Source organism: Oncorhynchus gorbuscha, linkage group LG09 (genome assembly GCF_021184085.1).
Source record: "Oncorhynchus gorbuscha isolate QuinsamMale2020 ecotype Even-year linkage group LG09, OgorEven_v1.0, whole genome shotgun sequence".
Lineage (NCBI taxonomy): Eukaryota > Metazoa > Chordata > Actinopteri > Salmoniformes > Salmonidae > Oncorhynchus > Oncorhynchus gorbuscha.
The window spans coordinates 28,124,028-28,136,784 of record NC_060181.1 but is presented as its reverse complement, the minus strand read 5'-3'; the positions used below and the strand labels follow the sequence as shown (position 1 = coordinate 28,136,784).

Sequence of the window (12,757 nt, the reverse complement as noted above, 5' to 3'; positions counted from 1 at the left end):
TCTTGTGATTGCAGGTAAATGGATGAAAGCACGATCCGTATACCGTTCGTTCAATATCCGAATTTAAACAACAAATACGGATACCATTTGTATCAGTGGATATGATCATGCACAGACTGAAAATTTGTCAATTATAGCCTACTAGTGTACATACATACTCGCAGTCTCGTCATCAGATGTATCAGACGTGGCAAAATTAAGACAAACTGCTTGGTAACATTCCATGCATGAGTATAGGAGGTACCTGATAAACCATGAGTTCACCTGCCTATAAAACTCACTCCCACGTCTATGTGCTCTTACTCTTGTCAATCCATGCTTCTATGCGTTATCCACAATCAGAGGAGCATATTTGCGTTAAATATTTTTGTGTGAACAGGTAAGCCCGTTTTCTTCCAGTAAAAATGACCAACGATAATATAAAAATATTTGAATATCAAAATGTTGCAAAATGTGTTATTGTGACTTTAAAAGTAACAGTAACTTTGATTGAGAGTCATTATTACAATCCTTTATTTTAAATACATCCCCACTTGTAAAGTGATCTTGAACATGATAGCACAATCAACGTCAGTTTGTATACTGTATATAGCATATCTGCAAATGATTTTTGACAGGTTGGAAGTAACAAGTGTTTGTTCACCTGCCCTAACTCACTTATTTTTTGTATCACTCACAGGGTTTGGTCTGAAAGAGGGGAATTATGATCACTCTTTCACTGGTACCCTTTGTGTCTGGGCTGTGTATAGGATTTCTGTCTATTCAATACTTTGTTTACTCAGACACCAACACTGCAAAACCAGCTGTTTTCTCACTGGGTAACTCCAGTGGAGTTCATAATGACAAAAGGGTTCCAAGACACACACACTCAGGTAATTGACTTCTGAATATACATTCACTGCATTTCATTTGTGGCTTTCTTAATCCCAATATTGTAGTAAAATGTTATTCATCAAAAACGAATGTAATGTAAACAAATGCGTTTTGAGGTTTTCTCCACTTGCTATGACGATGTAAGGTCTAAGTAGAAAGCTTTTTTTGTGTGTGTGAGAGAATCTTCTAACATCTGTGATTCCTGAAATAATTCTGGTTCCAAGATGCCAGTGGATTTGAGCACAGTGCTGGGAACACTACTGTTCAGGGTTTGATTCCTGCATAGGCCAAATGCAGTTGTTTCAATGACAACCAAATACTTTGGATAAAGTACAGTTTCCCAAACTCGGTCCTGGCCCCCCAACAAAAAAACATTGGAGCCCTATCACTACACAGCTGATTCAAATACAGTGCCTTCAGAAAGTATTCACACCCCTTGACTTTTTTCCACATTTTGTTGTGTTACTGCCTGATTTAAAATGGATTCAATTGAGATTTTGTGTCACTGCCCTACGCACAATACCCCATAATGTCACAGTGGAATTATGCTTTTAGACATTTTTACAAATGTATAAAAAATGAATAGCTGAAATGTTTTGAAAAGTTGAAATGTGCTTAAGAAGTCACAAAATAAATTCATGGACTCACTCTGTGTGCAATAAGTGTTTAACATGATTTTTGGTACCTCAGTCAAGCAGTGAAGTTCAAACATAAATTCAACCACAAAGGCCAGGGAGGTTTTCCAATGCCTATCAAAGAAGGAAACCCCACCTATTGGTAGATGGGTAAAAACTCAAATCTGACATTGAATATCCCTTTGAGCATCGAGAAGTTATTAATTACACTTTGGATGGTCGTATCATATACCCAGTCACTACAAAGATACAGGCGTCATTCCTAACTCAGTTGCCAGAGAGGAAGGAAACCGCTAAATGTTGGAATATTGCTGTGGAGACTTGCTTCCATTAAGCCACAAGAGAATTAGTGAGCACTGATATTGGGCGATTAGAACTGGTTCACAGTCTGCGTTCCAATTTATCCCATAGGTGTTAGATGGAGTTGAGGTCAGGGCTCTGTGCAGGCCAGTCAAGTTCTTCCACACCAATCTGGAAAAATCATTTCTGCATGGACCTCGCTTTGTTCCCAGGGGCAATGTCATGCTGAAACAGGAAACTGTTGCCACAAAGTTGAAAGCAAGTTGAAAGCACAGAATAATTTAGATTGTCATTGTACAGAATATACATATAGGTAAGGATAAAGTGACTAGTCAACAAGATGGATAATAGACACGTAGATCCCCTGAACGCCGCTCACTCTCCAGATCCCAATCACCTGAATTCTGATCACATTTACATTTACATTTAAGTCATTTAGCAGACGCTCTTATCCAGAGTGACTTACAAATTGGTGCATTCACCTTATGACATCCAGTAGAACAGTCACTTTACAATAGTGCATCTAAATCTTAAAGGGGGGGGGGGGGTGAGAAGGATTACTTATCCTATCCTAGGTATTCCTTAAAGAGGTGGGGTTTCAGGTGTCTCCGGAAGGTGGTGATTGACTCCGCTGTCCTGGCGTCGTGAGGGAGTTTGTTCCACCATTGGGGGGGCCAGAGCAGCGAACAGTTTTGACTGGGCTTAGCGGGAACTGTACATCCTCAGTGGTAGGGAGGCGAGCAGGCCAGAGGTGGATGAACGCAGTGCCCTTGTTTGGGTGTAGGGCCTGATCAGAGCCTGGAGGTACTGAGGTGCCGTTCCCCTCACAGCTCCGTAGGCAAGCACCATGGTCTTGTAGCGGATGCGAGCTTCAACTGGAAGCCAGTGGAGAGAGCGGAGGAGCGGGGTGACGTGAGAGAACTTGGGAAGGTTGAACACCAGACGGACTGCGGCGTTCTGGATGAGTTGTAGGGGTTTAATGGCACAGGCAGGGAGCCCAGCCAACAGCGAGTTGCAGTAATCCAGACGGGAGATGACAAGTGCCTGGATTAGGACCTGCGCCGCTTCCTGTGTGAGGCAGGGTCGTACTCTGAGGATGTTGTAGAGCATGAACCTACAGGAACGGGCCACTGCCTTGATGTTAGTTGAGAACGACAGGGTGTTGTCCAGGATCACGCCAAGGTTCTTAGCGTTCTGGGAGGAGGACACAATGGAGTTGTCAACCGTGATGGCGAGATCATGGAACGGGCAGTCCTTCCCCAGGAGGAAGAGCAGCTCCGTCTTGCCGAGGTTCAGCTTGAGGTGGTGATCCGTCATCCACACTGATATGTCTGCCAGACATGCAGAGATGCGATTCGCCACCTGGTCATCAGAAGGGGGAAAGGAGAAGATTAATTGTGTGTCGTCTGCATAGCAATGATAGGAGAGACCATGTGAGGTTATGACAGAGCCAAGTGACTTGGTGTATAGCGAGAATAGGAGAGGGCCTAGAACAGAGCCCTGGGGGACACCAGTGGTGAGAGCGCGTGGTGAGGAGACAGATTCTCGCCACGCCACCTGGTAGGAGCGACCTGTCAGGTAGGACGCAATCCAAGCATGGGCCGCGCCGGAGATGCCCAACTCGGAGAGGGTGGAGAGGAGGATCTGATGGTTCACAGTATCGAAGGCAGCCGATAGGTCTAGAAGGATGAGAGCAGAGGAGAGAGAGTTAGCTTTAGCAGTGCGGAGCGCCTCCGTGATACAGAGAAGAGCAGTCTCAGTTGAATGACTAGTCTTGAAACCTGACTGATTTGGATCAAGAAGGTCATTCAGAGAGAGATAGCGGGAGAGCTGGCCAAGGACGGCACGTTCAAGAGTTTTGGAGAGAAAAGAAAGAAGGGATACTGGTCTGTAGTTGTTGACATCGGAGGGATCGAGTGTAGTTTTTTTCAGAAGGGGTGCAACTCTCGCTCTCTTGAAGATGGAAGGGACGTAGCCAGCGGTCAGGGATGAGTTGATGAGCGAGGTGAGGTAAGGTAGAAGGTCTCCGGAAATGGTCTGGAGAAGTGAGGAGGGGATAGGGTCAAGCGGGCAGGTTGTTGGGCGGCCGGCCGTCACAAGACGCGAGATTTCATCTGGAGAGAGAGAGGAGAAAGAGGTCAGAGCACAGGGTAGGGCAGTGTGAGCAGAACCAGCGGTGCCGTTTGACTTAGCAAACGAGGATCGGATGTCGTCGACCTTCTTTTCAAAATGGTTGACGAAGTCATCTGCAGAGAGGGAGGAGGGGGAGGGGAGGAGGATTCAGGAGGGAGGAGAAGGTGGCAAAGAGCTTCCTAGGGTTAGAGGCAGATGCTTGGAATTTAGAGTGTTAGAAAATGGCTTTAGCAGCAGAGACAGAGGAGGAAAATGTAGAGAGGAGGGAGTGAAAGGATGCCAGGTCCGCAGGGAGGCGAGTTTTCCTCCATTTCCGCTCGGCTGCCCGGAGCCCTGTTCTGTGAGCTCGCAATGAGTCATCGAGCCACGGAGCGGGAGGGGAGGACCGAGCCGGCCTGGAGGATAGGGGACATAGAGAGTCAAAGGATGCAGAGAGGGAGGAGAGGAGGGTTGAGGAGGCAGAATCAGGAGATAGGTTGGAGAAGGTTTGAGCAGAGGGAAGAGATGATAGGATGGAAGAGGAGAGAGTAGCGGGGGAGAGAGAGCGAAGGTTGGGACGGCGCGATACCATCCGAGTAGGGGCAGTGTGGGAGGTGTTGGATGAGAGCGAGAGGGAAAAGGATACAAGGTAGTGGTCGGAGACTTGTAGGGGAGTTGCAATGAGGTTAGCGGAAGAACAGCATCTAGTAAAGATGAGGTCGAGCATATTGCCTGCCTTGTGAGTAGGGGGGGAAGGTGAGAGGGTGAGGTCAAAAGAGGAGAGGAGTGGAAAGAAGGAGGCAGAGAGGAATGAGTCAAAGGTAGACGTGGGGAGGTTAAAGTCGCCCAGAACTGTGAGAGGTGAGCCGTCCTCAGGAAAGGAGCTTATCAAGGCATCACGCTGATTGATGAACTCTCCGAGGGAACCTGGAGGGCGATAAATGATAAGGATGTTAAGCTTGATAGGGCTGGTAACTGTGACAGCATGGAATTCAAAGGAGGCAATAGACCGATGGGTAAGGGGAGAAAGAGAGAATGACCACTTGGGAGAGATGAGGATCCCGGTGCCACCACCCCGCTGACCAGAAGCTCTCGGGGTGTGCGAGAACACGTGGGCGGGCAAAGAGAGAGCAGTAGGAGTAGCAGTGTTGTCTGTGGTGATCCATGTTTCCGTCAGTATTAAGAAGTCGAGGGACTGGAGGGAGGCATAGGCTGAGATGAACTCTGTCTTGTTGGCCGCAGATCGGCAGTTCCAGAGGCTACCGGAGACCTGGAACTCCACGTGGGTCGTGCGCGCTGGGACCACCAGATTAGGGTGGCCGCGGCCACGCGGTGTGGAGCGTTTGTATGGTCTGTGCAGAGAGGAGAGAACAGGGATAGACAGACACATAGTTGACAGGCTACAGAAGAGGCTACGCTAATGCAAAGGAGATTGGAATGACAAGTGGACTACACATCTCGAATGTTCAGAAAGTTAAGCTTACGTAGCAAGAATCTTATTGACTAAAATGATTCAAATGATACAGTACTGCTGAAGTAGGCTAGCTGGCAGTGGGTGCGTTGTTGACACTACACTAATCAAGTCGTTCCGTTGAGTGTAATAGTTTCTGCAGTGCTGCTATTCGGGGGCTAGCTGGCTAGCTAGCAGTGTTGTTTACGTTACGTTGCGTTAAAAGAACGACAATAGCTGGCTAGCTAACCTAGAAAATCGCTCTAGACTACACAATTATCTATGTAGCTAGCTACGATCAAACAAATCAAACCGTTGTACTGTAATGAAATTAAATGAAAATGTGATACTACCTGTGAATGCGACCGAGTTGTTGAGTCTATTCGGTAGATGTTGGCTAGCTGTTGGCTAGCTGTTGGCTAGCTAGCAGAGTCTCATACGTTAAGGACGACAAATAGCTGGCTGTTGGCTAGCTGGATCACCTGTACACACACCTGTATGTTATTATCACACACTATTTAGTTCAGTTCTTTGCACCTCATCATTGAGAGGTATTGATTGTTTTCTGACACACTTCTAGTTGGAGTGCTGGTTTTACTGTAATTTAATCCTCCTATGTATGATAGTTTTGGCCTGCCTCACTAAAAATGCCTTTTGCCTATTCCCTGCCTGTACCTAAGCCTATCGGATTTCCTGTAATCAATGACGTTACTAGCCTTTTCCCTGCCTGTATGGTTGCCTTTACGGACCCCCTGTGTATGACCTTCTACCTTCCCCTGGGCCCAGCTACCTGCCTCCTCCTGTGGTCCTGTACAAATAAACACCTGCTGTGCCCTGCGCTTGAAACCAGCTCTCTGTCTCCCATCATGTTCATGACAACAGCAGCGTATGTGATGGGTCAAAAGAGTTGCAAAAAGGGTCAATGCATATAGTTAAGTAGTAATAGCTACCTGGACTAACTATTTAGCAGTCTTACGGGGGTAGAAGCTGTTCAGGGTCCTGTTGCTTGCAGACTTTGTGCATTGGTACAGCTTGCCATGCAGTAGCAGAGAGAACAGTTTAGACTCTTTAGGGCCTTCCTCTGACACCACCTGGTACAGAGGTCCTAGATGGCAAGGAGCTCGGCCCCAGTGATGTACTGGGCTGTACACACTACCTTCTGTAGCGCCTTGTCGTCAGATGCCAAGCAGTTGCCATACCAAGCCGTGATGCAGCCCGTCAAGATGCTCTCAATGGTGCAGCTGTATACCTTTTAGAGGTTCTGAGGGCCCATGCTAAATCTTTTTAGCCCCCTGAGGGGGAAGAGGTGTTGTCATGCTCTCTTCATGACTGTGTTGGTGTGTGTGAACCATGATAATTCCTTAGTGATGTGGACATAGAGGAATTTGAAGCTCTCAACCTGCTCCACTACAGCCCTGTCAATGGGTGCATGCTTAGTCCTCTGTTTCCTGTAGTCCACGATCAGCTCCTTTGTCTTGCTGATGTTGAGGGAGAGGTTGTTGTCTTGGCACCACACTGCTAGGTCTCTGACCTCTTCCCTGTAGGCTGGCTCATCGTCGTTGGTGATCTGGCCTACCACCGTCGTGTCGTCAACAAACTTAATGATGGTGTTGAAATTGTGCGCGGCCACGCAGAAGTGGGCGAACAGGGAGTACAGGAGGTGTCTAAGCACGCATCGAGTTTGGGACACCCTGTGCTAATTGACCACACTTTTTATTCATTATTTTTAAATGAACTCTTTCAGATGAGGACAGGAGTGTTGCAGCCAACCTGTCCCAAAATGTACGAGTACTATGTTGGATCATGACTGGGCCTAAGAACCTGGAGTCCAGAACCAAACACATCCGGGCCACCTGGGGCAAACGATGCAACAAAGTCCTCTACATGAGCTCAGTGGAGACAGAATTTCCCACGGTGGGGCTCAACGTAACTGAGGGACGAGACCAGCTCTACTGGAAGACCATCAGAGCCTTCCAGTACATCTACCAACACCATCGCAACGACTACGACTGGGTCCTCAAAGCCGACGATGACACGTTCGTGGTCATCGAGAACCTCCGACACACATTGTCTAAACAGGACCCGGAGAAGCCTGAATACTTTGGGAGAAGGTTCCGCCCGTTCGTCCAGCAGGGTTACATGAGTGGTGGAGCCGGCTATGTCCTCAGTAAAGAAGCCGTCAGAAGGTTCATCAAGGGATTCGACGCTGGGAAATGTTCCCACTTCTCCACCATAGAAGACATGGCTCTAGGGACGTGTATGGAGACTATGGGTGTGGAGCCGGGGGACTCCAGAGATGTGAAGGGAAGGCAGACGTTTCATCCCTACCCACCAGACATGTACCTGATCAAAGAGCCACCCAGAAAACTGCCCTGGTATCTCTTATACGACCACTACAAACCAAGAGAGGTAAGCATAGCCTAACCCTAATGAAGTGGACACTTACATCAAGTATGATCATACATACCATTCTATTCAGTTATATTTCAAGCTCTGTGTGTGGGTGTGATACTCCCTCAATCATGTGTAATGTATATTGAGAGGTGTCATAGATGCTTTGGGTTTGGCATTCAGTGTTTTATGATTGAGTAGCTACAGTAAATATTTACTCATGGATTTGTACTTATTGGACAGCAGGGTAGCCTAGTGGTTAGAGCGTTGGACTAGTAACTGGAAGGCTGAAGTGCAAACCCCCCAGCTGACAAGGTACAAATCTTTTGTTCTGCCCCTGAACAGGCAGTTAACCCACTGTTCCTAGGCCGTCATTGAAAATAAGAATTTGTTCTTAACTGACTTGCCTAGTTAAATAAAGGTAATTTTTTTTTATAAGTAAGTAGCCAAGGTTTGTGCGAGCCGGAAAGGCTCATAAGACAAGAGCCTATATTTTGTTACTGTATCGTGAGGCAGCATGATGCTCAAGTCTATCGCAGGGCCTTATATAAACACTTGTAGAATGGTATACTACCTAAACCAGCCTTTCTTAAAGTATGGTCGCGACGTGTCAGTGTAAATGTATAATTATTGATTAGGCCAAGTGCATCTGCGCTCTCTGCTTAGCAACGGTCCCTGCTCAGTTTGGCAGCTGCGTTTTCTGCAGTTTTCTTGAAGATCACTCCGCTAACCACCGGATGCAGCGCTGTCGTTCAGGCAGCGGAAGATGCGCTGTTAGCCATTGACTTGTCCTTCCAAATCACTAACCGCTGTTATCAAATGGACTGATGCTTGCCACAAGTTCTGACTGAGCTCAGTTGTCATGAAACAGCGATGAGTATCTCTCTCTTTCATACAAACTTATAACGAGGAGCGCCCACAATGTGTTTTGCGTGTGGAAGTGCTTAGAAATGAGTCTCTAATGGCGAACAAATTAATAAAACGACGCGTCCTGACCAAACATCCACAGCATGATGGTAAACCCAGGGAGTTCTTTCAGAACAGGACAGAATGCTTCAGGAAACAGTGCTTCGACAGTGAAAAAGTCAGTAGTCATTTTATAACAGGTGAGGATAAGCAGAAATAACGGAGTACTAACTCTTATAGTAGTAGATGTGAGTTTTTCTTTCATACAATCCCCTGGCCTTGTACACAGCAAATAGCTAACATTCGCCAAAGCAAGCTAGCTACTGATAGTGCATCCCAGTAACAGTACAGATGAAGATGAAAAATGATCAGGCCTACTGTATATCTTACTGAGGAAATAGTTAAAAACTAGTCTAGGTTGGAACTGTTGCTGTTAAAATACAATAATAATTGTTATTCTTAACTGGAATAAACTGATTGAAGCAAGATGTTTTTTAAGGCAAACACACTCACACAGTTCTGGTTTGCTCATCTACAGCAGGAAACGGTCTCCTGCCTGACTGAGAAAGCAGATGATGTTCTGGTCCAGTTTGGCACCACATACCTATGCGAGTCAGGGTTCTTCAACTCTGACATACTTAAAAAAACAGAAACAGTTTCAGGGCTGAGCATGACCTCAGTGTTACACTGTCAAAAACAGAGCCGAGAATAGACGTGCTCATTAGGACTGCTGTGTGGTCTGGTCTACATCTATGTGATGTGATCAATCCATTTATTCCAGTTCAGAATGAAAATTATTTATTGTATTTTAACAGCAACAGTTCCAACCTAGACAGATATGTAAGAGTGTTTTTAATGGGGGAAAATTAACATGAATATATATTTATATGGATATTTAATTTCATCGTTATTTGTTTTTGTCTATATTGCATTTGTTTTAAGCATAAGTGCAATGAAATGTACTGATATTTATATATAGTTGCATAATTTTCTATGCTTAGGTCCCAGGAAAACACAGAATTTCTCATTTGGGTCCCAGGCTGAAAACGTTGAAGAACCCCTGACCTAAACGACTATTAATATACTTAATCAGACTGTCGTTCTTCTTTCCCCCAGGGCCCAGATTGTTGTTCAGATCACATCGTATCATTTCACTACATCTACCCTGTAGAGATGTACACGCTGGAATACTTCACCTATCATCTACGGCCCTATGGATACAAGTACAGGTACAACCCTGATGCTGTAGCAGCTGAAATTGAGAGTAACACCACCACACCTGTCTCTGCTTAACACAGAGATATCACAGACAGACTACTGCACTGAAGAAAGAACTTATTACTGTGTCATGTTTAAATGCCGAAACAACAGCCTGACATTGCCACTCTCTTTGGTAAGATGAGCAATGAGACTGAGGAAATGGAACCACTCTCAAATTCACTGACATGGTAGTTTTAAACATATTTTGAAGCTATACATTGTTTGTTTGTATAGACAACAAATACATGAACAGTAGAGTAATATAGTTTTTTTGTGACAGGGGGAGACAGTTGTACTAAGTTGAGTTATTTCTGTTGATAGAGTTTCACATTTCCTTTTTTAATTTTGTAAAGGTAAAATGTACAAATATATATATTCTTCAGTCAAGTGGATATTTTTTACAACTTACAGTAAAACAGAGGATAACATGATATTTTGTTAAAATTCAAATAGAAGTACTTAATGTGTTCTCCAGATTTCTGGAGGTCTTGTGAAATATTAAATTCAGATTGTTAGCTAAAGATGACATTTTGACTAAGTCCAGTACACAACAGATCATGTTATGTCATGAGACTCCTGACCAAAAGAACACAATAGAGAAATAGAGTATACAGGTCCTATCTGGAGCATCAGTGTAGCATTGCTGTCGTTCACCTGAGCTTTGGTCAAACTATAACTGATAGAGAGGCTGTGTCCCGATTCTCCATCCTTATCCCAAAGTAGGCACTTACACACTCCGCATCCTTGGGAGAGTTGGGATGCAGCCATAGATAGATAAGAGCCCATGTCCTCAGTGCATCCCTCTGTCATCAACATTAGGAAAAGTGCAGGCTTTGCACACGGCCCAACTCTCTTTCAACAAAGCACAACTGTCTGTTTCTTGCGAGAACTGGTTTTGTAACATTATGATGTAATCTGAACAAGGAAACAGATCTGAGCCTACCATCCCACGCAGTGAGAATAGTTGGGATGTGATGACATTATCTATAGCGTTTAAATAGTTTAATACTGTAACTATGGTGACTGCTTTACATGCAATGCATTTTCACACTGTTTAAACTCAAATACTTACATTTTAAATAATCACTGCTCTCTCACAGACTTCATAAACCAAAGGGTTATATAAAGGTTTTTAACATCATCGAGTTATTGTCAAAGCAATTTTGGCCCTGTTCCATGCCGATCTACAGAAATCAAGACATCCCCATCACAAACCCCTTAAGGGGCTCTTCATTTGTGTTGTTAGAATAGGTCCCTTGTCTGTTCTTGCCACACTCTGATTGGTTTCACCTGTCTTTGGCCTTGCCCATCTTCCCCATTATCCACTGTGCATTTATACCTGTGTTTCCAGTTTGTCTTGCCAGCATGTCTTCCCGTCTTCCTGTTTTCTCAAGTTTCTGTTAACTAGTTTCCCCGGTTCTGACTATTCTGCCTGCCCTGACCCCGGGCCTGCCTGCTGTTCTGTACCTGCCTGACACTGACCCGATTACAAACCTCTGCCTGCCCTAGACCTGTCTTTTGCCTGCCCCCTGTTTGGGTCAATAAACATCTGTGATTCTAGCTGTCTGCATCTGGGTCTTATCCTGAGTTCTGGTAGTTATTTTATCAATGTATTTAGATAGGCCTATGTTATTTGCATGGATTCCATGTTGTATTGACTGCTATGAGTGTCAGTGGAAATAAAACTCAACTACAACCATATACTAGGCAGTCTAGCATCTAGTCTTGAACTTGATCTAGAACCACATACTGGGCAGCGTCATGAAGTAGTTGATCAGGTACACATGCTCCTTATCTGGGCCAGAGGTGATAGCAATCATCTCAGCCTGGAATTCTGCGTACAGCGGGTCTTTTTTATTTACCACTCTGATGACAAACATCTCAATGCCGGCAGCGTCCTCAGACTGCACTGCATCACGCCGGTCTGCCTGCCCATCGGCTAGTACCACGGCAACTTTATGAACACCGGGCCGCGAGGCCTGGAACAGCCGGTTGGCTCTCAAGATGGCACTACCCATAAAGGTGCCCTCGCCCAGGTATAGCATCTTCCTCACAGCAGTCAGAGAAATTACATAGATTGAGAGAAATTACATAGACAGACAGACAGACAGACAGACAGACAGACAGACAGACAGACAGACAGACAGACAGACAGACAGACAGACAGACAGACAGACAGACAGACAGACAGACAGACAGACAGACAGACAGACAGACAGACAGACAGACAGACAGACAGACAGACAGACAGACAGACAGACAGACAGACAGACAGACAGACAGACAGACAGACAGACCGACCGACCGACCGACCGACCGACCAGTGGATGAATATGTGAGTGTAATTAACATCAGACAGAAAAAGGATACAGCAGAATGAACACAGGTCTGGTTCAAGAATGTCAAGACATTAGCTCAGAAGGCTAACACAGTTGTGGAATGCAGGAAACGCTGGATTTGAACCCAGTCTGTAACAGGTACTCATCTGCTTTAATACTAATCAAATCAATTGTATTTATATAGCCCTTCGTACATCAGCTGATATCTCAAAGTGCTGTACAGAAACCCAGCATAAAACCCCAAACAGCAAGCAATGCAGGTGTAGAAGCACGGTGGCTAGGAAAAACTCCCTAGAAAGGCCAAAATCTAGGAAGAAACCTAGAGAGGAACCAGGCTATGTGGGGTGGCCAGTCCTCTTCTGGCTGTGCCGGGTGGAGATTATAACAGAACATGGCCAAGATGTTCAAATGTTCATAAATGACCAGCATGGTCAAATAATAATCATCACAGGCAGAACAGTTGAAACTGGAGCAGCACCACGGCCAGGGGG

General features: G+C 45.4%; 1 protein-coding gene across 2 annotated transcripts; it reads left to right on the top strand.

The window, feature by feature from the left end:
* The first annotated feature begins 275 nt into the window (after positions 1-275).
* LOC124042755 (glycoprotein-N-acetylgalactosamine 3-beta-galactosyltransferase 1-like) lies at positions 276-11,158 on the top strand. 2 transcript variants are annotated; one of them, XM_046360860.1, is made up of 4 exons: positions 276-379; positions 680-872; positions 7,115-7,779; positions 9,784-11,158. In XM_046360860.1, the coding sequence occupies exons 2-4, from the start codon at positions 704-706 to the stop codon at positions 9,958-9,960; spliced, it is 1,011 nt and encodes a 336-aa protein (XP_046216816.1). In that variant the 5' UTR covers positions 276-379; positions 680-703; the 3' UTR covers positions 9,961-11,158. The 2 variants fall into 2 exon arrangements, with proteins under 2 accessions (XP_046216816.1, XP_046216817.1); XM_046360861.1 differs by lacking the exon at positions 680-872 and having other exon boundaries at positions 282-379.
* Positions 11,159-12,757: the final 1,599 nt, after the last annotated feature.

Excerpts from the sequence above, each read along its gene's own strand:
- LOC124042755 (XM_046360860.1), top strand. The coding sequence starts at position 704 with ATGATCACTCTTTCACTGGTACCCTTTGTGTCTGGGCTGTGTATAGGA. Across the intron at positions 873-7,114 it reads TCCAAGACACACACACTCAG|ATGAGGACAGGAGTGTTGCA; the intron begins GTAATTGACTTC and ends GAACTCTTTCAG. Across the intron at positions 7,780-9,783 it reads ACCACTACAAACCAAGAGAG|GGCCCAGATTGTTGTTCAGA; the intron begins GTAAGCATAGCC and ends TCTTTCCCCCAG.